This window comes from Chanodichthys erythropterus, chromosome 13 (genome assembly GCF_024489055.1).
Source record: "Chanodichthys erythropterus isolate Z2021 chromosome 13, ASM2448905v1, whole genome shotgun sequence".
In the NCBI taxonomy this organism is placed as follows: Eukaryota; Metazoa; Chordata; class Actinopteri; order Cypriniformes; family Xenocyprididae; genus Chanodichthys; species Chanodichthys erythropterus.
Window position 1 is genome coordinate 39877527 of NC_090233.1, and position 27715 is coordinate 39905241.

Sequence of the window (27715 nt, forward strand, 5' to 3'; positions counted from 1 at the left end):
CTAGTTTCCTGTCCGGCAACGTCAAGCACTCTTTTTTTTTCCTCTCTCCGCACTATCAGCAGCATATCAAAAGTGTCAAAAGATTTATCATCTACGAATGAATGCATTTTTACAACCTAAAATAAATGTCAGCAGGTATTATATATATAATAATGTAAAGAGAAGCAATGTGAATGACAGCATGATTCATTATGTTAATATTAAATATACTTATACACAATATACTTATATACAGCATTTTTTTAATTTGAAAGCAGCAAAATATGAATGCTTTTTATTATACAGGTTTACTCTAAATATTGTAATTTTTTACTGTTTCCAATTTTGCCGATTCAGTTCAGCAATGTAAAATAATACCTTAGAAGCATTTTAGCAAGGACAATTCCTAAAAATCTAATAATATAATCCTGTCCTACGGTCTTTCTCCATTGCCTGTATCATGTTTTGCTTATTTAACAAATGAAAAAGCCTGTGTGAAGATATACGAACAGTAGAAAAAAAAAAAAAAAAAAAAAAACACATCAGAGAAAAATATTTCTTAGCATGGTAAATTGTTGTGTATATACAGTCAAACCAAAATGTATTCAGACACCTTGAACAATTCATTCATTATTACAGTTTATTAACTATAGTTAAAAAAAATGGTAATAAAATATGACAATAACTCAGAGTTAAACTGTGTCAGAAAAAATGAATCTTAATTATGTCAAATAACACTTAAGCAAAACATGGTCAGATCAAAGAGTCTGAATAATTTTTGGTTCCAAATTTTTATCAATTTTACTATTAGTCCACTGTATGAAGAATTTTTGGGTATAATATGTCACAGTTTACTTTATTTTGCTATCCTCACACAAAAATATATCAAAAATATAAAAAATGCAAATAATTTTTGGTTTGACTATATTTGAACACTAAAAGAGTTTTTTAAAAAACAAACAAACAAACAAAAAAACATTGGCTGATGTTAGACAACTAATTCTTCACTTGTGTGTTTCTACAGTAGATGCTCATTAGGCATCTAATTATATGTTGACTATTTAAGATTTAGTTAATGCAATCAAAGGCCTATTTGTAATGATACAAATAATAATTAGAAAAAATATAGAAAAAAAAATCTTAGTTCAGTTTGTTTGAGCTAACTGTATATACAACTACTGTATATAAATCTATCTAAAATATCTTCAGATTTGTACATAGTAGAAATGTATATGGCATGGAGATGTGTAATATCAGCCTCTTGATTCTACACATTTCACAAGTATTAATATATCTAAGTCTTTTGCAGTAAATGTAAGGTCTACATTTGTTTCATTGCTAATTCTGAGCATCTGTTTGCAGAGAGCCACGCTGACCCAACGCAGATCTGGTGGATGCGTTTTATGGCCTAAGAGACACGAGGATGAAATATACATGCTGAGGCAGAAAGCAGCATATTCAAAATTATGAATTTAAATTATGCATCACATAGTGGCTGCCAATAAAACAATCATTGCCAGTATTGGGCAGTCTGTGTTATAATAGAAATGTCAATATACACCTTGTTATTCTGGAATGTAAAATACAGCTGTTGATTTTTCTAAAACATGAACTTGTAACTTGTGCAGTTCTGTCTTCTTAAAGCAGGATAAATACTTGAAGTGAATTGCACAATCTGGGGAGTTTCTGATATGTTTGGTCATCACGTGCAAATTATGCAGCATATACAGACCTGGTAAAAACACAGACGTAAATTAGCAGTGTACAATGCTGACATTCACTGCTGGCATTTATAGTGAACAGTGACAGTGCTTCAGTCACAATCAATAACAGTGCTCTTGTTCTAAATGCAGAATGTAGACAGTTAATTATAAGCAGCCCTTGGATTTAGAGTTAATTAATTTTCAAAGTACATCAATTATAAGGTAATTAGGTTGCATGCCTAGACCCTGAGGAGCAGCCATTGAAGAATTAAGATACCAGTGTCCTCTACTTTAGTTTATTTGTGTTTATGATGTACAGACGCTACATGTTGCCATCAGTTATAGTTTACATTGGATGTTTGAACATCATTGAAAAAGTAATGACAAGTGATATGCATATCCAGAATACAGTACCAATATAACAGACAAGGAACTGGCTAAATAATAACAATATGTAATATATATAATATAAAATGTATTTATTTAATTAATTTATAAATGTATATATATATATATATATATATATATATATATATATATATATATATATATATATATATATATATATATATATATATATATATAAATTATATAATTTATTTATTTAAAAAAATTATTACAATGTGTATAATTTGTATATTTTATTTATTTGATATAAATAATAATAATAATATATAATATATATAATTTATTTATTTATTTAATTTATAATATTTATATATTCTGTTTATTGTGTCATTCAGTTTAAAAAAATGGGGAAAAGTTTACATTTCATTCCTTTCCATAAACACAATATTGTGTGCCTTTTCTTCTGTTTTTAGACCCATTGTTTAAATATACATGAAAATGTTGATCAACACAATAATAATGCCATCATGTAATTCTCTTTCGGGTTCCTGACCGCTGTTTACTCCTCTTGACCATCAAATGGGGTCCAGCAGATTGGTTGGGACAGACTTTAACATGTCACTGGGTTTTCGTCGTATGAAAAAGGATGACCTTCAAATAATGAGATGTGCCTGCAGGGCCCTCTCGCCTGCCTGTAAAGAACTCCACAGCTGTGTGTCTCTCTTTCTCTCTTTTCATTCTCTGTTTCTCTCCACCTCTCACCTGGTGTGCCCTGGGGTAGGAGGTGAGAGCGACCGTCAGTGATCTCTACCCCCAACCTCCAGCCCCTGTCTATCTTCAACAGCAAACAACAGAGTGAATAAAAAACACAACATACTGGACTCTGTACTATAAGAAGCTTGAAACTACAGGTATCAAGGAATTCTCTCTGCTTCATATAAAGTCTGTAGGATATTATCGCTGATATAATCTCATTTTATATATCTGAGGATTTAAAAAATACACGTTTTCTAATCTCGCAATCTCAGGATAATCAGAAAACTTAATATTATTTTACAGTATCTATCTATCTATCTATCTATCTATCTATCTATCTATCTATCTATCTATCTATCTATCTATCTATCTATCTATCTATCTATCTGTCTGTCTGTCTGTCTCTATTTGTTTGATTATTTAATAATCATATTCAAGGGAAGTATGATTGTGGTTTAATTATGATATATACTGCAGGTGTTTACAGCTTTTGATTAATATTAAATTATTATTGAAGATAATATGGATAGGCTTAGACTAGATTTAAAAACAACAGATTATTTGATTCTGAAAAAAATAGAATCTAATTGCAAATCACAAAAGGATTTATTAAATGTATTAACACATGAGATGAAGGTGACACTGAAAATGACAGGTGTGCTTCATTTCTGAAAAGCTGACACATTAAAAACAGGTTTAGTAAAAATAAATGCAGTGGTTTAAAATGATATAGTGACAAATAGAGATGTTAAAAGCTGTCTGTCCAGTTTTTAATTTAATTTTCCTGATGCAGCCATAGATCAGCGCAGAGCTGGCTTTACTAATGAACTTTTAGAAGAGATGTGGTTCATAAAACTGAAATTCATGGCTTGATCACTTCTATTCAGGGCTTGGAGTCTGTGAACCTACAGTATGTAATATTGATTGATGAAGAAATCTATCACATTGATTGTGAACATTTTCCACAATGAAAATGATTGAATTACAGCAGTTCAGCCTTTAATGGATCTTTGGCTCGTAAAAGGTAAGACATAAAGTCTGCTTCAGACCTGCTCAATTAAAACTGGGAGGGTGGTGGTCAGCCTTCTTCTGCTCAGGACATGAGTTATGGATGCCAGTGCAGCTTTGTAGGAGTTCAGGAAACCAGATCAATGAAGGCAACAAGTTCTTTAAGCTCAAACACCAACATGTTACATTGTATACTTAGCTATTACCTTTACCTAAATGTTACAGTGAAAGATGGAGTGGAGTGGAGTGCTGCTTTAACAGATTCAAGTTAGATAAAGAAAAACATAGCGAAAAGGGAGATGCTGTGATGCTGTGGCTATACTGAATATGTTATGTAGCAAGCTTATCTCGCCTATTTTGGAGAAACACTGACCACCTGGGGTATGACTAATCCACACACACAAACAAACAGTTTGCTGGTGCGGCTGCTTCAAAGGCTGTTTTTGTGAACATCATAATCACATAACACATTGCAGCTGTTGGCTGTTAAGGATTATGGCGAAGGTGACGTTAGCCGGGGGATTAGCGTTTGTGTCATAATAAATGAAACGATTTTGTAGGGTAAATAAATCATTGTTAGGTTTTTACAGTGGTTTAGGATTTCTTCAGTAATGCTTGTGACTAAATAACAGATTAATGGATTGGTTAAGGCACCATTTTGAAAATATTCCTACAGTAATTGGTCATTTCTTCATATTGCTCTTTTACATATTTCATATTGCTCAGCCTACAATAAAGGTGAATGGTGACAAGAGGCTGTCAAAAGCCCCAAAAGAGACAAAAGCACCATACAATTTGTCCATATGACTCAGTCTTCTAGAGCAATTTGACAACTTTGTGTGAGAAAAAAACTATTGTATGGTGTCAGAAGACTTGGTATACAGAGCAAGTGTCATACAGATTACTGTTACAGTAGTGTCCTTTCCCTTTTTAGGAGATTTTTAAATGTTTGTGAAAAAAGTCACTTATGCTCACCATTTGATTATAAGGTTTAACCCATCACTGGTTCAACCCACAACAACACAACACTACAGGCAAAAACAGTTTTTTCAGGCATCTGTCAATTTTGAGATTTTGCACTTTTTGGCTTTTCATAAAGTGTTTTTTCAGACTGGTGGAAAGAAAACATCCAAAATACACTTTTAAGTGTATCTTTTATAGCACTTTATCTATTTGCGTCTATAGATTTCAATTACAGTAAATATCTTTATAAAGTAAAAATAAGTTTTTTTCTCCTGCTCTGAGTCAGAAATCTCCACTTCAGCATAACTTTACAGTTTTATTCCTATCTATATTCTGAAGGTTTTTACAGAGGGATTTATTGATATATAATTTTAAACAACATTTTATTCCTAAAAAAAGGTGAATATATATATATATATATATATATATATTTATTTATATATATATATATATATATATATATTTATTTATATATTTTTTTTTTTTCTAGCTGTTGATAGTATTTTCTGATTTATGGAGTGATAAAAAGAGATATCCAAAATTCCCTCTGTAAAAACCTTTGAATTTAATATGTCCACCTGACGTCATCCAAAATTTTTATTCTATAAATATATGCAAATTAGTGCATATTTAATTAGATAATGCATCATTTGCATATTTAAACATAACATTTTAGAAAACTTTTTTTTTAATGTAATCAATCAGCTAGGGTAGTAGGGTGATATCAATTAGTTTTACCCTATTCACCTGGGGTGTCTCGCCTTAATTTATTTTATTGTGATGGCAAAGTTGATTTTTCAGCATGATTACTCCAGTCTTCAGTGTCACATGATTCTTCAGAAATCATTCTAATACAGTTTGCTGATTTGCTGCTCAAAAACCATTTTATTATCAAAGTTGAAAACATTTGTGCAGCTTTTTCTGTCAGCATTTTTGGGATGTGTTTGATTTTTTTTGTCAGTTTTGACAATTAATGTATCCTTGCTGAATAAGTAATTTCTTACATGTATAATTGTATAATCTCACTAAAGCAGTTTTATTACTTCTGTGGACACTATAGGTGTGCATTTTATGCAAGTTGATTTTTTTTTTTTTCAAGCACATTTTACCAATTCCAAACCACATCAATCTTAATAACAACTATTAATTTAGTATTTAATCATTCATAAGTGATATATAATTGTTCATAAAGGCTGGAAGTGAAAAACACCTTATATTCAGGTGTGCATAATTATTAAGCAGGTTTTCTTTTACAGATAACATGAGCCAAAAATGAGATTTAACTCAGACCGACAAAATTATTAAATGCCCATGAGAAGGATGCAATATTAATGCAATACTAGAAATTGCAAAGTAAAGGCATGACCACTGGACAGGAAAAATGCTCATTGGGTCAGCAGGGTCAGACATAAACAGGTGGAGAAGAAAAGACACATGTTAACTGCAAAATAATTAAGAATTAAGGTGAAGAATTAAGTGTGAAACCATCAGGAACCCTTTAGTCTCCAGCGCCACCAGAACTGCAACCTACCTGGAGTCTCCAAAAGTGCAAGGTGTCAGGATCTCAGAGACTTAGGTTAGCTAAAGAATCCTAAAAAAACACTTAATAAGAATCACAAGCTGAAGTACTTTATATTTATATATATATATTTATATAGGCACCACATCCTCTTGTACCACTATTTGAAGAATTTATCTTCAAGAACTTGGCAGTAAGTTTTGGAAGATCATTTTTAGTCCATATCTGCAAGACAGACTTTTCAGGATAGGAGATGGACTAAAATTAAAATTATGCAAAAACAAAATGATGCACACACTGTATATAGCACACCTAGGCTATAGCATATATCCACACAGAAATAACAATCCTAAAATGAATTCATATAATTCAGATTATCCTTTTATTTTGTTTGTTTATCCTAAAGCTTTGACATTGACTGAAGGTGATAAACATGTTATCACTGAACTGTTTGTTCGCTTTCATTTTTTTCTAAACAATGTGAGTCTCCACAACATTGCTGTTTTGAGGATTAACCAAAGTAAAGGTAGCAGGTTGATACTTCTAGATCTTTGCATTTTTCCGCTGCTCACTGACCCAATTCATTAGATAAGACGGCTTGCGTTCACCCCACCTTGTGCCTCTACCATTCACTGAGGATCAGGCATTTATAATCCCTGGATTTTATATCCACCAAAACAGCTTGGTCCCATCAGCAAATTGCGATGGCATATGGTATAGGTTTATGATTCATCTGGCACTTGCATAGCAATGAGGCCCCATCATCCGTCAAAAAACACAGGGAAAATATCGTAATGTTAAATGATGCCAGCGACTGGGAGAGGTGCTGCTGGGCGCGTGGGCGGCCCGTGTTTGTGCTTAGAGAACTTGGAGCATCTGAGGTAGTAAAGCGCCTCTTCTCAGTGCATCTCTGCGGTGGGCAGGCTGGATTATGGGCGGTGTTGGCTGAGCTGGGCCCAACTGGAATAGTCTGCGTTCTTCCAACGGCCTTCATAAATGACAATTAGAGCATTGCCCGACATGTGTCGCTGGCCGCTTTACAGCTGATTTGAAAGCGAATCACCTTTTGATCACTCACACTCTGTTAATGTTTAGTAATATTCTGCAATGAGAAATAAAAGGAAATCTTTACCTATACTCTAGCATTTTTTGTGTTGCAGCCTGAAATATTAGTGCAAATTGTGCAAACATCTGCTGTAAAATTCTAAAATCTGTTCTAGGCTCTAGATGACACAAAGGTTCTGAAAACAGCGGAAAAATCACCTCCGGTCATTGTTTCTTTCCATGTCTATTAACTGAACTTTTCTGACCAGTGGCAAGGTGACTTCTGTTAGCTGCTGCAGGCTCCGCCCTCATTTGTGGGGGCTTATTGTTTCTCGTTTTGGATTGGCTGAGAGACATGTCATTCATTTCTTGTAGCAAGCTGTGCAGAGAGCAATATTTTCGCTCTCATGCTGGAGTCAAAAGTGAAGTGACACTCGTATGTTGGTTTTTAGCATTAACAGACGGAGCGATTCGCCCACCCCTAACCCTCCCAGCAGTGAGGTGAGTGTGCAGGCGTCAGTGTCAGCAAATGCCTCATGGTTGGTTTGCTTTGCTTTTTTGAGCTATGCTACATAACATCATTTATAGGGGGGGAAATCACTAAAACTCCATGTAATAGTTCTAAGTACTAAAAAAACACACCATAATACTGTAATCCCCCACCTGCACTTTCCACATCTTGCTTGAGCAGGATTAGGTTTTATTCACTTTGAAATGCACTGCATAAAATCAAGTGTCAAGTCTAACAAGACCAGCTGATTCCAGCCGCCACTCTCGGAAAGGTTAGTATTTCTGCAGAGTTTAATCACCGTAACCCACGATTCTTGGATAACTGTGAAAACTGGTATAACCTGTAAACCCAGACCAGCTTAAACAGAAAACAGCTGCATTAATCTGCCCTTTCCATGGAAGAGAGGAAGAAAGAAAAAATTGAGGAAGTGAGGATTCTGTTTTATGGCCAACATTAGGTGAGGAAATCCTGTCTGATTTTGTTCACAAAGCACATCCTGCTCTTTTAGAACAATATAAACTTTATATTTCTATATTTGACATTTTCCAGAAATAAATACATTTGTGCAATACAATAAAAATGTTTAATAAAAAACAAAAAACAAATTATTTGTCAAAAAAAGGAAAAAAAACAAAAAAAAAACAGTAAACCTCTGCTGTGGGAATAAATAAGAAAAAATGAATCATAATTCCAAACAAGTCTTTGAAGGAAGTTTGAAGTTCCACTTCATCAAACTTGGAAGAAGAATTAAAAATGTTATAATTCACCATTTACAGCCCATAAAACATCTTTCAGACAGTGTGAACTTGTGATAATGAGCCATGCCACTCAAATCAAAGCAGCGTTTTCTCAGATTAAGTGGAAAATCTTCTTTTGAGACCTAATGTTGTGTTAAAGGCACAAGTTTTGACTCCAAAAGAAGTGGTTTTATGGTCATAACCAGGTGCATGAAACGTCTCTTACACCTCATTTCAAGGGGAAGTTATGAGCAGCACGAACACTATGTAGCTTTTGGTCACGCATTGCTGGGGTGCGAGGCACAGCTTTGAGAGCAGGGTTAGGTGGGAATGCTGTAGGTTTAATGACTGTTGAGTGAATTCTTAACAAGTGCCTTGTGCGGCTGGCTGGATGGAGAACAATGATTTATGGGTATGTATAACCTACTAGAGACTGGAATTGGGAGATATACCTAAATGAGAGCAGGTGAAATAAATAAAAAAATATTTACATTATAATATGGTATGCATTTCTAAATAATCTACATGAATCTACATGGATATGTCCTAAAAAGAGAAATGTGTTTTACCTAAAGCAAGCAATAAATAAATAAAAGTAAAATATGCATTCAAAATAATGTTAGCTACAGAAGAGATGTGTATTTAAAAGAGTTCAACACATCAAGTCAGTCCGCTAATAGTCAGATAAGCAGATGTTTTGGTTCAAAGCAGTTTATCATATGAAAATATGGCTGTTAATAATGCACTGTTGCTGAGTGTAAGCTGTGCAGAATCATTTACAGTGAGTAATCTGCTTAAATAAATCATTAAAGTTCAGTGACACTGACAAGTGCTTAGAATGGACACAGGTTCATTTAAAAAAAAGTGCCATTTATTTGATACAAAATGAAAATACAAAAGATACAAAAATGTTTGAAACTTCGGTAATGGCTGAATAAGGAAAATGTGAAGATGAGATTAAATAAGAATCTTCTGAAATGTGTCATGTGAGATCATGAGAAGTGCTAAATGCTTTTATGTGTATGGTGTCATTACTTCAGCGTAAGACAACAAGTGCAGAAAAACAGATGACTAACATGGTGACCATAGTCTAATTGCTTATGGTGGATCTGAGTGTCTCCAGCTTTCTGCAACAGATCAAACTATTTTAAGAAATAAATCAGCAAGTCAATGTGAATTTTTTTAAAAAGAAGGTAAAATGCAGTGTGTGTAGAGAGTTCTGCTTACTATGAGGGCAAATGTATTGCCCACTCCTTTTCATTGTCTGTTTTTTTTTTTTGTTTGTTTGTTTGTTTGGTTGGTTTTTTATTTTTTGTGCATTCATTTTTTCAAATGATTTCTGTGCACTACTACTGTTTACATTTTTAACCAGTGCACTAATGAAGTTTATATCTGCAGACCCATTATTTTCAGGGGGGGGTCATGAAATGATATTATGTTGTCAAAAAAAAAAGGATCTCATACAAAAACATAATTATAATTAGCCTTGTGTATAATAAGAAAAAAATAAGTTACTATTGAAATTACATTCATTGGCCGGACTGCAGCAAGACATGAGGCACTATAATGATAAGGGCTGCAAGTGCTAATGAAAAAAAAAAAGAAAAGAATAAACCTGACCTTGTTTTAATTAAATTAACAAATTATCATGACTAATACATTGTTTCTTTGCCTTTTAATAGTACACAGTCATCATCACTGAGTTTTTTTAAAAACTAAATCTTTTTTTATATCCAAATTCTAAAAATCAAAACTTTGTGATTTTTTTGCACCTAAAACTTTTTTTTTTTTTTTTTTTTTTTTTTTTACAAAAATTACTAATATTATTTTTTTTTTTATAGCTGGTGCGCTTAATTCAATATTACAAAGAATAATTCCAATTTGCGACACAAATACGAAAAGTTTACAATCAGTTTCTCTCCACACGCATTTATGGGCCCTAAGACATATAAAAACACACAGGAACCACAATCAAAATGAAAATATAAATACAACAATGTAAAATGCATCTTTAAAGAAAACATAAAAATAAAAGGTAAATAAAACAAGCAAAAACAATAATAAAGAGAAAGCAAAGCAGATGTGCTCTGGTGTGGTTGAAGTGGATAAATAGCATGTAAGCAGCTGGTAAAGATATTAAGCCATGTTGCAACTAATATGTAAATACCTAATTAACACTTAATTGAAATTCTGTGATCTGTGACATATAAAAGGAAATATATATGTACAATAAGTCTGAAAATTACACTCACCTATCTATCCATGAAGTGCATAAGCTTAACTTGTAAGTGCCAGTCTGAGAATGAATGTTTTAACTTCTCTATGTATGTATTCTGTTGTTTCTTTTTTTGGGGAGGGGGTGGAGGGGACCAATAATTAATGTCCCTACAACTATGACGATAGAAACAAAGAAATAATTAAACGAGGGCTTTTTTCCCCCAATGGTCCTGCCATCTTGCACACTTGCATGCCCACCGAATGTGAGCCACTGCACCCCATTCTGTTCCCCCCTCAAACTTGATGGTTGTTGAACTTATTTTTAGTGTCATTTGATAAGCTTCCCTGCTTGCACTGAGACATCCCACTGACCCAGCCACTGGTCATTGTCTATACCACTTCCCGTCAAAGCCGGCACGCTTTGTCAGATTTCGACTCGAATATCCATTTTGCATCTGAAGTAGCGTATCGAAAGTGACTGGATCGTTCGAGCCTTTTTCTTCAGCTGCCGCCCCCTTCCTCCCCCACAGTGTTTCCACTGACACTGACATCATTCACGATCGTCGTCATGACAGCGCGTTAAAGAAATCTAAAATAAATTTATATTGCTCGCTTTTCTGTGCGCAAGTGGAGGGGGGAGAGCGACGTGGATAATTTCTGGAAATGAACAATACTCATCCGTTCGTCGCCCCTTTCGGTTTGATCTTCCGAGTTTATTGGATGAGGGCGTCACTTTAGCACAGCTGAGGAACTCCTTAATTTTACAAAAAAAAAAAAATTCTAGAGTTGTCAGACCTCATACAAAATCTCAAAAAAATAATATAAAATACAAAATCTCTAAAGTGGCCTTTAGATCAATTAACGTTAGATATTCCTATCCCAAGTGAACTTGAGCACAACATTTTTGGAGATCAGTTGGGTGGACAGTTGTATTGATGCACTAAAACCTTTAACTGAAGGGCATGTTTCTGAATTGTGACGGTCTATGCGTTAGTGAGCACAGAACAGACTGCCAAATAAGTGGGGAGGAAGCACCAACCACCAAAGATAAATCTGTCCCTCAAAACCTTGCCGGAGAGCTTTGGTCACAGGGTGTCTTGCGGTGCAATAACGCTCTATTAATTTCTCTGCGCTGTCCTCGCATTGATAGAAAGGTGTCTTCACAAACTAAAGGGCAAAGTCTTACTGTGTCCAATACCTTAGGGCATTCTGTCTACAATTTGTCATGCGTGTGCACTTCTCAGTGTTAAAATGACAAGATCTCCAGTCAAAGAAGCCCCGCTAGGCATCCGACGATAGTGGGCTTGGAGAGATTTTTGTGAAGAGACATTGCCAAGAGGCAAAGTACTTCTGCACTCCATGAGCCTACTGGGATTAGTTCTACTTCCCAGCCAACGGCAAAGAGCCTCATCTCATTCTGCTTTTTTTTTTTTTTTTTTGAAATAGCCTCCGTCTGTGTCCATAAGATTAGCTTTTTCCCTCAGAAGGCACAATATGGTCAGAACATGAAAAAGCCTTTGCTGTGCATTAAAGCTAACCAGATCGGCAGCAAAATCAGACACTTTTTTTTTTTTTTGGTTAATCTATTTAGTCATCTGCTTGCCATTCAGTAGCTTGAAAGATACCAGAATTATAAGTTTTGGAAAGGCAATACACAAGCGTTGAACCAAGATACTTTTAAGTGGCCAAAGACAAGCTATGTCATCTCGAGGAAATTATGCTTTTTTCTGTTGTCCCATCTGATATACTTGGAAGTCAAAGATTTTCGGAGCCTGGAGACTGCCGTCTATTGGTGCTGCACCCGATTGAAATTTATACAGCGTCCCTAGAAGAAAAAGAAAAGGTCAGGAGAAGATTTAATTAATTAACTGACTGATTAATTCATTTATTTTTAGTAATTCATGTTTTAGTATTATTACATTTATTAAATGATTGGTAACAACAACACTAATAATAATAATAATATAAATAAATATTATTATTATTATTATTTTTATTATTATTATTATTAACATGTTTCATGCCTATTTAAGACATGGTGTCTGGGTGGTAAAATATAATAAAATAAAATATAAAAAAATAAATATTATATAAAATATGGAAATAAAAAATATTATAGACCAAGACATTTAAAAAAGGTGTAACCTGGAAAGTATTCTAGTTCCTTCTCAGGTCCATCTTATACCATGGAATGAAAATCTTTCTTACCCCCAAACAATGTAAAACTGTATGTACAGACATGAATCATCATGGCTTTTTGTCACAATGGCTCTTGTATTACTTGTTCATATCTGATTCTCTTAAAAAGTAAAATATTATAATACATATGGGCCCTGTTTCACAGACAGGGATTAGACTAAGCCAGGACAAGGCCTTAGATCAATTAGGACATTTAAGCATGCCTAAATAAATAAATAAATAAAATATTACTGGTGTGCATCTTGAGACAAAACAATGGCACTGACATATTTTAAGGAATGTCAGAGCAAGTTACTTTCAGTTAAAACAGCTCAAACATGCACTTTAGTCTGGGACTAGGCTTAAGCCTTGTCTTTGAAATAATAATCAAATTAAAATGTATATCATATTAAATTACATAAATAACAAATTGAATAACAATGAAATTACTGATCAAATTTTCCAGTGTATCATACCTTGTACCCTAAAAACAACAAACTTCAGAATAAAACTTTCCAAAAGCATATGTCTTGATATAAGTATATATCTATGATTAAATTAATCATAAAAATGTGGTTGTTGCTCCTGCTTTCATTATAGCACAAAGTGTCAGTGTATCACCCACTGCTCTATAGTTTGTGTTTCATCAGCTGCAGAAACTGGGTGCAATGGCACCAAGAGGGAGCTCTCGTCTAGCGTATAACCACCATACACACTCACTCCCACACTCCCACACACACAAACACACACATAATTATCTGTGGTGCAGGATTCATTAATGCTCTACTGAACCCAAGCACTTTTATCATTGAGAATTAATATATTTTCCCAAACATGTATGATTGATAACTAATGTGTAACAACCAACAATGAAAAACTAACATCACAGTCGCCTGCCCTAGTTTCAAGTCGCAATTGGCATTAGATATTGGAAGAAACCCAGCGTCTTCATAGACTAACCACGAATAAAGGGCTTTATGTTGTCCCTGCATTGTAAGCCAAGTGAGGCGCACCCTCTGCGATAGATCTCACTCCGTCAACAAATAAGGCACATCAGATGCTGTTTTGGCCACCACTGATTGTGTGGCTAAGTTTACTGGATTTTGCAGGCTTTGAAGCAGAAACTCTGAAAAGCTGTCCGCCTCCACTACTATAGCCGAGATGGGGCTCTGCCGTAAGATTCGACCAGGTGCAGAGCAATACGGTCATATCCAAACCCACGGTCAGACCCATTTTAACTCTATCGCTCCCGGGCAAGAGCACTTGGCGTTGGATACTATATCTAAGCAATGTTACACTGAGACAGACAGAGCCCACCTGTGCCATGAGAATAGATGGACCATGGGCTAGATATCAAGGTGATATTACTGGATGGAGTGTTGTGGGTAAAAGAGTATGCTAAAGAGACATTTTTAAGTGTTATTCTCACTTGAGATGTCATATCAAAATGTAACATTCCCCTTGTGTTTTAAATTTGTATATTGTACAAATAATATTGTATTTTATACAAACCACTTTAATACTTGCAGTCAGGATCATTTTGTAAAGATAAACCAAATATCAGAGTCTCTGTGTGTAGTCTTTGTGCTAAATTGGTCAATATGCAGCTCAATTATCACGTATGGTTCCATGAAGAGACAAATATCAAATGACATCAGTTGAAAGTTCTTGAATGCATAAAAGCATGAATAATTACACCACACAGTGTTTATTAAAAATTAGAAAGGCACTTGATTAGACTGATCAGAGATTTCTCATGGTTTCATGCCATCTTTATGACATCACACAAGGCTCAGTTCATCAAGAGCTTCACCTCTGTGACCCCACACATATGCTACACCTATACAGATCAGTCAAACAGAGGCAGCCTGTTGGGGGGGCCATCATTACCCCTCCATCTCTGCTCTTTGGAGCGCTCTTCGAGCCGCACCATTCTGACGGCCACCAGACTTTACAGAAAGATGTCTGCTGCTCTGATTAGCCGTGTGCTTGGGCACCTGTCCAAAAGAGTCTGCATGTGTTTTTGCATTTCATCTTCTGCTAGCCACTATCTGGAACAGCTTGATTCCCCCAACCCTGGAACTCCCAGAGGAGTCGTCTTGCACTTTCCGTTCTTTAAAGGAGTGAGATCCAGGAATTGAGAAAGGTGGAACTTGGAAAGTAGCCCATGTACTTCTCAGGACCATCCCATTTCATCCCATTTTCCTCCCAAAAGATTATATATTATATATATATATATATATATATATATATATATATATATATATATATATATATATATATATATATATATATATATATATATATATGAATCAGTGGCTGTTTTTCAAAATGGCCTTCACATTACTTGTTCATATAGCTGATTCCATTAAAAATAAAAGCAAAATTATATTACAAATAAATAAATAAACATGTATAATTTAAATGGTAAAATTTAAATAATATACATACTGTACATACATTAATACTTCATATTAGAATAATTTCTGAAGTATGTGACACTGAAGACTGGATGCTGAAAATTCAGCTTTGCTATTACAAGAATAAATTACATTTTCAAATATATTCAAATACAAAAAAGTTATTTTAAATTGTAATTTAAAGACATTTAGAGACTTTGCATAAGAGAGTTCTTTCAAAATCATTTCTAAACCACATTTTTTCTTTCAAACAACCTTTCTTTCGTCTATGCCTTATTTGTTAAAACTACTGTGGCATTACACAGAATAAGGTCTGTCTTCTAAACCCTTTCCACATATTGAACATTTTAGAAGATCAAAATGGGACAGGAAGTGCAGCTGCAAACAGGCCTAGGGAAAATGCCAGAATGTGAGCAATCCTGCACTCTAGAGCTGGCCCCCACTATCTCCACACCCATGGTCCACATACGGCCCACATAGCACCGCCATCTGGTCTGGTGGAGATTCAGAACTAAGCCAAGAGAGCCTAAAATCTAACGCCTGCTGACAACTTGGATAAATTTTACAGTCATTAAAAAGTGATATAGGCACTGAAACAGTGAATACATTAAAAGCCTCAAGAAAAGGACAGTTTGAGCCATCAGAAACAGTGAAGAAGCTCTCAGTTTTACGGTTCTGAAACTGTAGCTGCCACGGGTGAATCAAAACGGATCCTCTGACAAGCATTAAATTTCGAAAAAAAAGCATGTCAGCATGAGTCTCACAGGCTCTGGAGGACCTAATAATGCTCAACCCGCAGCTTGCTTTGAAAGTGAGAGTTGACAGCATGGTGGTGATCCCTGTAATTTAAGTCCACAGCCACAATGAGCCACAATGTCTTTTGGAGGCGCATAGACACCATAAATTACAAGGGTATAAAATATCCTTGCCTGCTGACACAATATTTACAGCAAGTCCTGCTGGCTCAAATCAAGTCTTCTGGGTAAATAAAGTGGCATATGATCAGCAATCAAGAGCTGATGACTACCGGATTGACCCACGAGACAGAGGGAGAATGATGGTTTTTAATCTCGAGACACCGGTAAAAAATCCAACGCTGACATTAGGTGTCATGATGTTTACAAATTGGTCATTACTCGCTCACATTTTTAGCATAACATTAAAAGCGAGTTGACAGTAAACGAAAAAAGACCCTCTAAGCCATTAACCTCTACTATCTGCCTCAGGTCAGTCTTTACATTTACAGTTCCAGAAAATGCAGTGCATTCCATATAAACTATACAGTATATGAGTGGTTCTCAACTGTATATACAGTATATATTGGACTTACTAATTGACAACGTGACTACGAAGTTGAGAAGCGTGCTCGTAATCAGTTTTGCTCTTTATATATAGTGAAGTGATATACAGTGCGCACCTCCGAACCACCAAGGCATGGACTCTTCAAGAAGTAAAACTTGATTTCACAAAGTGCAACATCTTTGTTGATCCTAGAACAACTTTCCAATCAACCAATCAGATTTGAGGGACAAGTTTACAGTTTATGTCGTTTAGGTTTACAACCAGGGTTAGGTGCTTCTAAATCAGTGTTCCCATTCAGTCGGTCACGTTCGACGTACGTCGGACAGACCGACGAATAGGAATCTCGCTAGAGAGGCCAATCTACTTCGAGTGTAACTAAACGAGCCAATGCACATTGGCATGCAATCATATGCATCAGCTGCTCGCCTCGCAGCGCGGGTATATAATGAGCAGCAGGTGCGTTGCATCTTCAGCTTTTCGCTTCGGAGCCAAACCTTCTATGAAGACAGCTACTGAAAGCGAGTGTGGTGAACGAGTCTCTCTTCAAGACGTCTCTTTGTTGCGAGGTGCAGGCGGACAGCGCAGCAGCGGGGCCGATTCTCCTTTTGTTTTTGTTTTTGCCTTTAATTTGATTGAGCAAAGCTGTAATCAGCGTGAAGGCCGTTCTCACGGCTGGTGAAACGGTGCGCCTAGAGCGCTAAAAAGCTGATGTTACAGCTGGTAAGAGGAGCGCCTTCAAGGAGAGTGCACACGACAGGCTGCACATTCCCTGTCTGTGCTGCAGCGGCTATTCCCCTGCGTGCTTCAGCACCTAAAAGAGTCAGTCCTTGAAAGAGCTAACACGAGTAGTTCGCGTCTTTTTAAAGATGTCGTTCTACTTGTGTGTTTCTGGATGCGGTCGTTACCTGGCGCCTCGGGATGGTCACCAGCGCTGTATCGCGTGCTTGGGCTTAAGGCACGCTGAGGCAGCGTTTGTGGATGAGTCATGTACCCATTGTGGGAAGATGACCATCGCGGAGTTGCGGTCGAGACTCCACTTTCTGCAAAGGGGTGGAGTCCCGGTCCCGACCGCCTCGCTCCAATCCTCCTCAGAGGGTTGCTGCGAGCGGCGGGGCTGGTGACTTGAGGATAACGGTGAGCGCGCTTCCTTCGGGGGAACCAACCCCCTAGGAACCCTCCCCTCGTGCGCTCCGCAGCCAGTAGAGCTGCCCTCGGAACGTGGTGGACCACCCCAGAGGTGTGTACCATCCGTTTCCTTCAGAGCTCCCCCAGACGACCGGATGTCGATCGCTGCATCGGAGGGTGAGCCTGATACTTCTGGGGAGGATGAGTCGGCGCAGTTGCCTCCTTCGGGGGTGACAACTGTGCCCGACACGGACCCGGAAATGATGGCTATGCTTTCCCGGGCCGCCAACAGGGTCGGGCTCGTGTGGAATCCTCCACCGTGTCCCGAACCCTCGAGGTTGGATGACTGGTATCTCGGGGTGGCCAGGGCTGGTTCTCAGCCCCCCACCCCAGTGCCCTTCTTCCCGGAGGTGCATGAAGAGCTCACGGGCACGTGGACGGCACCTTTTACTGCCCGAAACCGTGTCGGTGGGTCCTCCTCCCTCACCACCCTTGATGGCGGGGCAGCGAAGGGTTACACGCGCATACCCCCTGTGGAACGGGCCGTTGCTATGCAACTGTGCCCCCAACTCCACCTGGCGGGGGAGCCGTCTCTCCCTTCCCGGGCCTGTAAGTACTCGTCGGATCTTACCGGCAAGGCTTATCAGGCCTGTGGGGAAGCTGCCTCTGCCTTACACGCTATGGCGTTGTTGCAGGTCCATCAGGCCAAGGCACTGAGGGACCTGCACGAGGGTGGTCATGATCCACAAGTTCTCCAGGAACTTCGTGCCGCGACGGACCTCGCGCTTCGAGCGACGAAGGTTACGGCGCGGTCAGTGGGTCGTGCGATGTCCACTATGGTGGTCCAGGAACGCCATCTCTGGCTGTGTCTTGCGGACATGAGGGATACCGACAAGGTCAGGTTTCTTAATTCCCCCGTGTCCCAGACCGGCCTTTTCGGGCGACGCGGTCGAGAACTTTGCCCAACAGTTCTCGGCTGTACAAAGAGCAGTCTGAGGTCATCAGTCACATCCTGCCGAGGCGGTCAGCTGCTGCACCTCCACCGCCGGCGGCACCTCAGACTACCCGTCGCCGAGGGCGCCTGCAGCCGCCCCCGCTCCCGCGCCCCAGCAGCAGCAGCCTCCATCCAAGCGGCGCCGTGGAGCCGGTCGCGGGCGGGGCGCCCAGCCCGTCCAGCCACCCCCCAAGAAGAAGGGTGGCAAGGCCAAGTCCAAGCGGCCCTAGGACGGGCGACCCGGAGATGGAGGGGACTGCTCTTCAGGAGGTGGTGAATGCACCACTCCTTCCCCGGAGGAGGGCCGGGTGGAGAATCTTTTGTTGTTTCCTTTTGTTCCGCCAAATTTTCGAGAAAAGAGCAGTTTCCTTTATCTCCGGGTCCGAAGAGGGCTCGGAGAGCAGTGGGAGGGCTAGAACCTCACCACTCTCATCCACCTCTTCTGTCGCCAGCGGACAGCAGCGAGCAGCAGGTAAGCAAATCCTCGACTGCTCCCTCTGTCCACCCGTGGAGGCAGGTAAGTGTTGCACAGCACACTGTGACCCCGCTTCGGGCCGCCTCACACAGAGAGCCTCCCGGGCCGCGTCCCTGCGTTCCACCCTCGCTGCCCCCGCGGCGGGGTACGCCGGTGGTCCCCTTGGTGCCGCTGGTGCGGTCTCTGGGAGCCTGGCTAGCGCTCCCCAGTCCGTCTCGCTGGCTCCTCCGGACCGTCAGGCTCGGCTATGCGATTCAGTTCGCCCGGCTTCCCCCCAAGTTCAGGGGCGTCCTCTTCACTTCAGTGAAAGATGTCGATGCCCCTGTTCTGCGTGCGGAGATTGCAGTCCTACTGGCGAAGGACGCGATAGAGCCGGTCCCTCCAGCCGATTTGAGGTCAGGGTTCTACAGCCCCTACTTCATTGTACCCAAGAAAAGCGGCAGGTCACGACCGATCTTGGACCTGCGAGTTTTGAATCGGAGCCTTCACAAGCTACCGTTCAAAATGCTTACGCAGAAACGCATTTTCGAGTGCATCCGTCCCCGAGATTGGTTTGCAGCGATCGACCTGAAGGACGCGTACTTTCATGTTTCGATTCTTCCGCGACACAGGCCATTCCTGAGATTCGCGTTCGAAGGTCGAGCATATCAGTACAGAGTCTTACCCTTCGGGCTGGCCCTGTCTCCCCGCGTCTTCACGAAAGTCGTGGAGGGAGCCCTTGTTCCCATGAGAGAACAGGGTGTTCGCATTCTCAACTACCTGGACGACTGGCTCATTCTAGCACAGTCTCGGGATCAGTTGTGCGAACACAGGGACTTAGTGCTCAGGCACCTCAGCCAGTTGGGGCTTCAGGTCAACTGGGAGAAGAGCAAACTCGCCCCAGTGCAGAGGATCTCTTTTCTCGGTATGGAGTTGGATTCGGTCGAACGGGTAGCACGCCTCACAGAGGAACGTGCTCGGTCGGTGTTGAACTGCCTGAATACGTTCAATGGCAGGACAGCGGTCCCACTGAAGTTTTTTCAGAGGCTCCTGGGGCATATGGCGGCTGCAGCGGCTGTAACACCGCTCGGGCTGCTTCATATGAGACCGCTTCAGCACTGGCTTCACGGCCGAGTCCCGAGATGGGCGTGGCAACGCGGCACGTTCCGGGTGCCAATCACTCAGAAGTGCCGCCGAACCTTCAGTCCGTGGTCGGACCCTTTGTTTCTCCGGGCAGGAGTGCCCCTAGAACAGGTGTCCCGGCATGCTGTGGTTTTCACAGATGCTTCTGCCACCGGCTGGGGTGCCACGTACAACGGGCATGCAGTCTCAGGGGTTTGGACGGGACCCCATCTGCATTGGCACATCAATTGCCTCGAGTTGCTGGCAGTACGCCTTGCGCTGAGCCGCCTCAAAGGCCTGCTTCGCGACAAGCATGTACTGGTCCGTACGGACAACACTGCGACCGTTGCGTACATCAACCGCCAAGTTGGTCTACGCTCCCGTCGCATGTCGCAACTCGCCCGCCATCTCCTCCTGTGGAGTCGGAAGCATCTGAGGTCGCTTCGCGCCATTCATGTCCCCGGTGTGCTCAACCGTGTGGCTGACGAGCTATCACGAGCTGCGCTGCCCGGAGAGTGGCGACTCCACCCCCAGGTGGTTCAGCTGATCTGGAGAGAGTTCGGAGAGGCTCAGGTAGACCTGTTTGCCTCACCAGAAACCTCCCACTGCCAGTTGTTTTACTCTCTGACCGAGGGAACACTCGGGACAGACGCACTGGCTCCCAGCTGGCCCCGGGGCCTGCGCAAATATGCGTTTCCCCCAGTGAGCCTACTTGCACAGACCCTGTGCAAAGTCAGGGAGGACGAGGAGCAGGTCTTGTTAGTTGCGCCTTACTGGCCCAACCGGACCTGGTTCCCAGAACTCTCACTCCTCGCGACAGCCCCTCCCTGGCCCATCCCTCTGAGGTAGGACCTCCTCTCTCAGAGACGGGGCACTCTTGGCACCCGCGTCCAGACCTCTGGAAACTCCATGTCTGGTCCCTGGACGGGACGCGGAGGTTCTAGGTGACTTACCCCCCGAGGTACTTAACACCATCACTTCGGCACGTGCACTGTCTACGAGACGTGCTTACGCCTCGAAGTGGAACCTGTTCGTCGAGTGGTGCTCTTCTCGCCGAGAAGACCCCCGAAGATGCTCGATCGGTGTCGTGCTTTCCTTCTTGCAGCAAGGGTTGGAGCGTAGGCTGTCCCCCTCCACCCTCAAAGTCCATTCTGCTGCTATCTCCGCTTACCACGACCACATAGATGGCAAATCTGTTGGTCAGCACGACCTGGTCGTCAGGTTCCTTAGGGGGCGAGACGGTTAAATCCTCCTCGTCCCCCCCTCCATACCCTCTTGGGACCTTACTCTGGTGCTCAGAGCACTCCAGATTGCTCCCTTTGAGCCTTTGCTGTCAGCAGACTTAAAGATTCTCTCTATGAAAACTTTGCTGCTGGTGGCATTGGCCTCCATCAAGAGGGTAGGGGACCTGCAGTCATTTTCGGTCGACGAATCGTGCCTAGAGTTCGGGCCGGGGGACAGCCACGTGGTACTGAGACCCCGGCCTGGCTATGTGCCCAAGGTTCCTACCACTCCCTTCAGGGATCAGGTGGTGAGCCTGCAAGCGCTGCCCTCGGAGGAGGCAGACCCAGCCCTGGCTTTGCTCTGTCCAGTTCGCGCCTTGCGACTGTACATAGACAGAACTCGAAGCTTCAGGACCTCAGACCAGCTCTTCGTCTGTTACGGAGGCCAGCAGAAGGGAAAGGCTGTCTCCAAGCAGAGGATGGCCCACTGGATAGTGGATGCCATCGCCCTGGCTTACCAAGCTCAGGGCGTGCCCTGCCCGCTCAGGTTGCATGCCCACTCCACGAGAGGTGTGGTATCCTCCTGGGCGCTGGCTCGTGGCGCCTCGCTAACAGACATTTGTAGAGCTGCGGGCTGGGCGACACCTAACACGTTCGCTAGATACTATAGCCTTCGTGTCGAGCCGGTCTCCTCCCGTGTTCTCGCCTCAGGTCAGAGGCACGGAGAGGCCCCGGCTTAGTGTCGGCTTGCTGCGCTACATGCGCATTCTATTCTCCAGAGAGTCCCTACGGGCAGACCCTGTTGAGTCCTCCGGTTACCCGTCGGCAGCCGACGTGGCGGAGCGTCTGGCGCCAGGCCTATACTCCGTTGTATCCTTGAGAACCGGATTTAGGCTGGGTTCCATATGTGTGACCCTACGGGGATCCCATATGGCTTTTTCCACGGCTGCTCCTAAACGAAGCCCGTGTCTTTCCCTCTGGGAGAACCCATCTCTCACCGAGTGGAGTCACCCCAGTTCTTCCATATGTTGTACAACCTACAAGGTTAGTCCATATGTACTTATCCATATAACTCCTTCGGGGAAGGATATGGCTTCCGCAGCGTTCCTTATCGCATGTAAGGCTACGCTTTCCCAGCGTTATCCAATTGTCGCACTGAGTGGGTTTTGGGAACAACAGTGATCGACCCTCTCTGCGTGAGCCTGGTCCCACCGTCCTTAGGCAAGGGGGTTCAGGTGGCTCACGACAGAGCGCTGGAAGAGGGCAGCCCCTGTGGCGCTTTGGTAGGGATTCCTATTCGTCGGTCTGTCCGACGTACGTCGAACGTGACCGACTGAATGGGAACGTCTCGGTTACATAGGTAACCCTCGTTCCCTGAAGGAGGGAACGGAGACGTACGTTCCGTCGCCACAGGCGTCGTCCTGCTGATGCTGCCGCCTGCTGGGTTCGGCTCCTCAGCGAAAACCTGAAGATGCAACGCACCTGCTGCTCATTATATACCCGCGCTGCGAGGCGAGCAGCTGATGCATATGATTGCATGCCAATGTGCATTGGCTCGTTTAGTTACACTCGAAGTAGATTGGCCTCTCTAGCGAGATTCCTATTCGTCGGTCTGTCCGACGTACGTCTCCGTTCCCTCCTTCAGGGAACGAGGGTTACCTATGTAACCGAGACGTTATTCACCTATAATTTCCCTCTGATTTTAGGGATTACTTTGGAGTAGAGTTAGGTTTGGATGGTATGGATATGGGTATGATTAAATTTTCAAGCCCAGGCTTGTGTTGTGTTGCCTGGAAAATCCAGCCTCACCACTGTATCAGCGGATGAGTCTGGTCGGCCATTGAATCAATTCGATTTCTAAAGTGGAGCAAATCCGAGCAAACAGGAAGCGGAGTAAACCAATCAGAGAAGGGTGGATATGACGTTAGCAAAGCGACAAAAGAGTCAACAGCGAAAAGTAAATAATTAATGTGTTTTTGGTCATTTAAAACTGAATTCACGGCTGAATAGAACAAACTCTTGGGTCTCCCATGCTCAATCTTTGTTGATATTGAAGGGACTTTCACCGCATTAGAGTGACGCTGTTTGTGTCACTGAAATAAACAAATCTGATTGCACGGTACGGTTTGGAGTTGACTCGAATCGCGATGGAGGGCAGACTGACCAGACTGATATATCTTGTAGAAGATATATCAGTCTGGACTTGCCAGGCAATGTGTTGTGCATGCTTCGTGACAGTTTCAAAGTGAAATGTCTAGTGAGTGGTGCTAAAAACGTGTTTAGTTTTTCCGGAACAGATGAAAGTAAATATAGCATTTCTGAATTGAAATGTCCGATGAGTGGTGCTAAAATGCTCCATCATGTTTAATAACGTACACCTACATTAAACCCTAAACCTACCCGATAGTGTTAACAAAGGAAATGTGACATGAAAGCGCAATCGTAACCATGGCATTTTAGCTTGTTTTTGAGCTCTTTTACGTGACTCATCTTTCACAAGATTTGTACCCGAGCTCTTCGCATCGCAAGTACAACTCTGTACCAGCTGAGCTACTGAACAACCTTGTCATGTCAGTGAAACTGAACATATGGAGCTGGGTAAGTGATGCAAACTCCAAAATATATTCGTTTACAAATCATGCACTATGGTATAAAGTGTTTTGAGGTCATAACATAATTTTGCAAGGAGCCGCGTGAAAACTAGTCTTTATTAATCCATAATCTGGCCCTGTTATCATAATTGTATGTGAAAACAATTAAAAGTGCTTGCTGTTTTACTGCCTCTAGTGTTCATTTCCGTTAGAAACTGCAGTGATATGTACGTGTTTTGCATTTTGCAAAAATGTTGACAAAGGTACATTTTTCCAATGAGCCAGTGTTGAAATTTTCAGACAGGAACTTTGTTCCAGGATCAAAAAATATGTTGACCCAGGAACGCGTCTAACTCAGCAAAATCAGGACGTGCCTTCAAGACCCCTACAGGTGTCATGTGGTATCTGGCACCTAGACGTTAGCAGCAGATCCTTCAAGTCCTGTAGGTTGTGAGGTAGAACTGCAGTGGATCGGACTTGTTGTTTCAGCTCATCCTACAGATGCTCAACCAGTTTGAGAACTTGGAGGCCAACCTTGAACTTTTCATCATGTTCCTCAAACCATTCCTAAAAAATGTGTGCAGTGTGGCAGGGTGCCTTATCCAGCTGAAAGAGGTCACTGGCATCAGGAAATACCTGTCATGAAGGGGTGTACCCGGTCTTCAACAAGCATCCTAGTGCCAGCACTTCCCCAGGTAAACGGCGCACACATACATAGCCGTCCACGTGATGTAAAAGAAAATGGGACTCATCGGACCAGGCAACCTTCATCCACTGATCCAAGGTCTAGTTCTGATGCTCGTGTACCTATTTTAGGCACTATTTATTTTGGACAAGGGTCATCATAGGCACTCTGATTGCTCTGCAGCTATGGAGCCCCATATGCAGCAGAGTGAGATGCACTGTGTGTTGTGACACATTCCTCCCATAACCATCATTAAAATGTTGTGTGACTTGTGCCACAGTAGACCTTCTGTTGCCTTGGACTAGATAGGATATCCTTCATTGCCTTCATGCATCGATGAGCCTTACACCTTGTTGCCAGTTTGTGGTTTGTTGGTAAATTCTCACCACTGCTAAACAAGAGCAACTCACAAGCCTTGCCTTTTCAGAGATACTCTGACCCAGTCATCTTGCTGTAACAATTTGGCCCTTGTCAAAGTTGCTCAGATCTTAATTCCTGTCCATTTCCTCTGAATCCAACATGTTGATTATGAGATGTGATTGTTTTCTTACTATCCAATCTACCCAGACCTTAATATGTGGCCCTGTTAGCAGATAATCGACAATAGTTGCACTACCTGTGACTGATCATAATTGTTTGGCTCATCAGTGTATACTATATATTACATGTAGCTGAATCTAGTTATGTTTACTTATATTCACTGTAGGTCTATTTACAGAACTGGTTCTATACAAATAACATTTTAAAGACAAATGTTAGTAGATTGTTTGCCTCCGCTGCCGGTCGCAAAACAGAAGAACATAATAAAATTGCTATCATGACTTAAGACGTAGCCATCACTTTTTATTTGTTATTGAATACTGATGATAGTTCACCAAAAAAATGAAATTGTGTCCCACCACTCCTTATGTTGTTGCATCACTTTCTTTCTTCTGCAGACAATAGAAGTGATTGCCAACATTCTTTATATTTTCTTTAATATGTTTTGTATTCCACAAAAGAAAGAAAGTCATACAAGTCTGAAATGACACAAGGCTGAGTAAGTGGACACAATTTTCATTTTAAACTGTCCCTTTAACAATCACTTATATGACACACATAGAATCTAAATATTTATAGTAATCGATTCATTTAGAGATGCAGACAAAATTAGGACACAATACAACCAAGTGGACTATTTCTTTAATCTAGTGAAGGGAAATCTAATGACTCAGATTTGACTTAATGATTACTGTTCAATAAACTATGTCATCATTTACTCACCCTAATTTCGTTCCAAACCTGTATGCCTTTATTTCTTCTGCAGGCCTCCAAAGAAGATATTTTTAAACAGCATGAGGGTAAGTAAATGTAAGTAAGAACTTTTCTAATTAAGAACTAATTTCTTTTTCAGAATGTGTATCTTTCACTTACTTGTTCTCGATTCCCAAAACTACCTGAATTCAATGTCAATTCAGGACCAATGAAGACTTGCAAAGGTTGCTGATCATCTGATATTTAGAGATGACTTTCTCTTAGGAACCAATGTGTTGGAAGAGATCAAGTTTACAAAGCTCAGCTTAGCTGCATGGTCACCAGAAATGTCTTTTCCTGTGAAAGTAGCTTAAGCAAAGCTGCACTACATGTGCAGATGTTTTCTGCTCCCCATCCTGTCTTTCTTTTCCCGGGTTTGTCAGAAAAAGTGCACATCATTGCCAGCTAACAGCTCTGGGCACCATCCCCTGGTTGTTTGAGAGAAAATGCCAGTCATTTTGGCGGAGCGCAGGCGCTCACAGACGGCACAGGCGGGCACAGATGGCACTAATGGACAAGCAGAATCCAACAGAGGGAGCAGGAACGAGCCACCGAGGAGAGCTATTCCAAATAGCAGCAGTGAAAGCCAGGCCCTGCTCAGCTTTAGCAAGGTTACCACTGCAGCATTTCATCATAAAGAATTTAAAGTGATAAAATAATCATAAGGGTGGAGAAATCTGTTTGGCCGGATGCCAGCGGATCAGATGGGAGGGGACTGTTCTTAGTTAAATACATGTTTCAGTATAGCAAAACTTGAGACAGCAGGTATCTGCTTCAGCTTGCCAGTTGAGGAGCAGAAATTGTTTTTTGTGAATGTTGTAAATCAATAAATGTTTTATGCTCTCGAGGTTGCATGCTTAAAATGATGTTCATTTTAGTGATTAACATACTGTTCATGATCATTTTTAGGCAACCTAAAAAATGAAAGTCTGCAAAATATGATATTGTTTATATGATGTAAAAATCCCCTTCATGTTTTCACCAGTAATTATGCAGGTACCTGAATAAAGATGTTTAATGCATGGCATTAGAATGACTTTGCTCAGGAATTTCATTAAAAATAAAATACAATAATAAAATAAAATAAAAACTGTTTATATATTAGAAAATTAAACACTTCCTCATTGTGAAAGTTCTCTTTCCTCTAACAGTTGTTTTCGAAATGTATGCAGCAGTAAAGTAAATGAACGTTTGTTTTTTTTTAAACTGCACTTTACACAAGAGACAGATGCAAATTATGAGTGCTGTAATGTGCTTGTAGTTCTTGTGTTTAATCACCGAAACCCGAAACTCCACTTCCTCACTTCCATGCTTGTATGTGACTGTTTCCCTTCTTCCCCTCCTCAGAGAAATCTCACGACACTGCAAATGAGCATCCAAACAAAGCTGTTGGGCTCATCTGTACTTTTTCATTTCTGGCCTTTCTGTGCAGCTTCAGCTGGCCTGCAGTCAGGCCCCTAGACATGATAAACATTCAGCTGCACAAAAACCATAAGCTTGCATACAGGCTCACACTCCAAGAGAAAACATACTAACTACAATT

At 41.1% G+C, this 27715-nt stretch overlaps 1 protein-coding gene across 1 annotated transcript in view; it reads right to left on the reverse strand.

Annotated features, from left to right (window-relative positions):
• Nucleotides 1-10857: 10857 nt before the first annotated feature.
• antxr2a (ANTXR cell adhesion molecule 2a) overlaps nucleotides 10858-27715 on the reverse strand; it is a 58219-nt gene continuing 41361 nt past the window's right edge. The window contains exon 17 of the mRNA XM_067407715.1: nucleotides 10858-12610. Coding sequence (XP_067263816.1) covers nucleotides 12572-12610 — 39 coding nt within the window. The 3' untranslated portion in view covers nucleotides 10858-12571. The remainder of the gene's footprint in view (nucleotides 12611-27715) is intronic.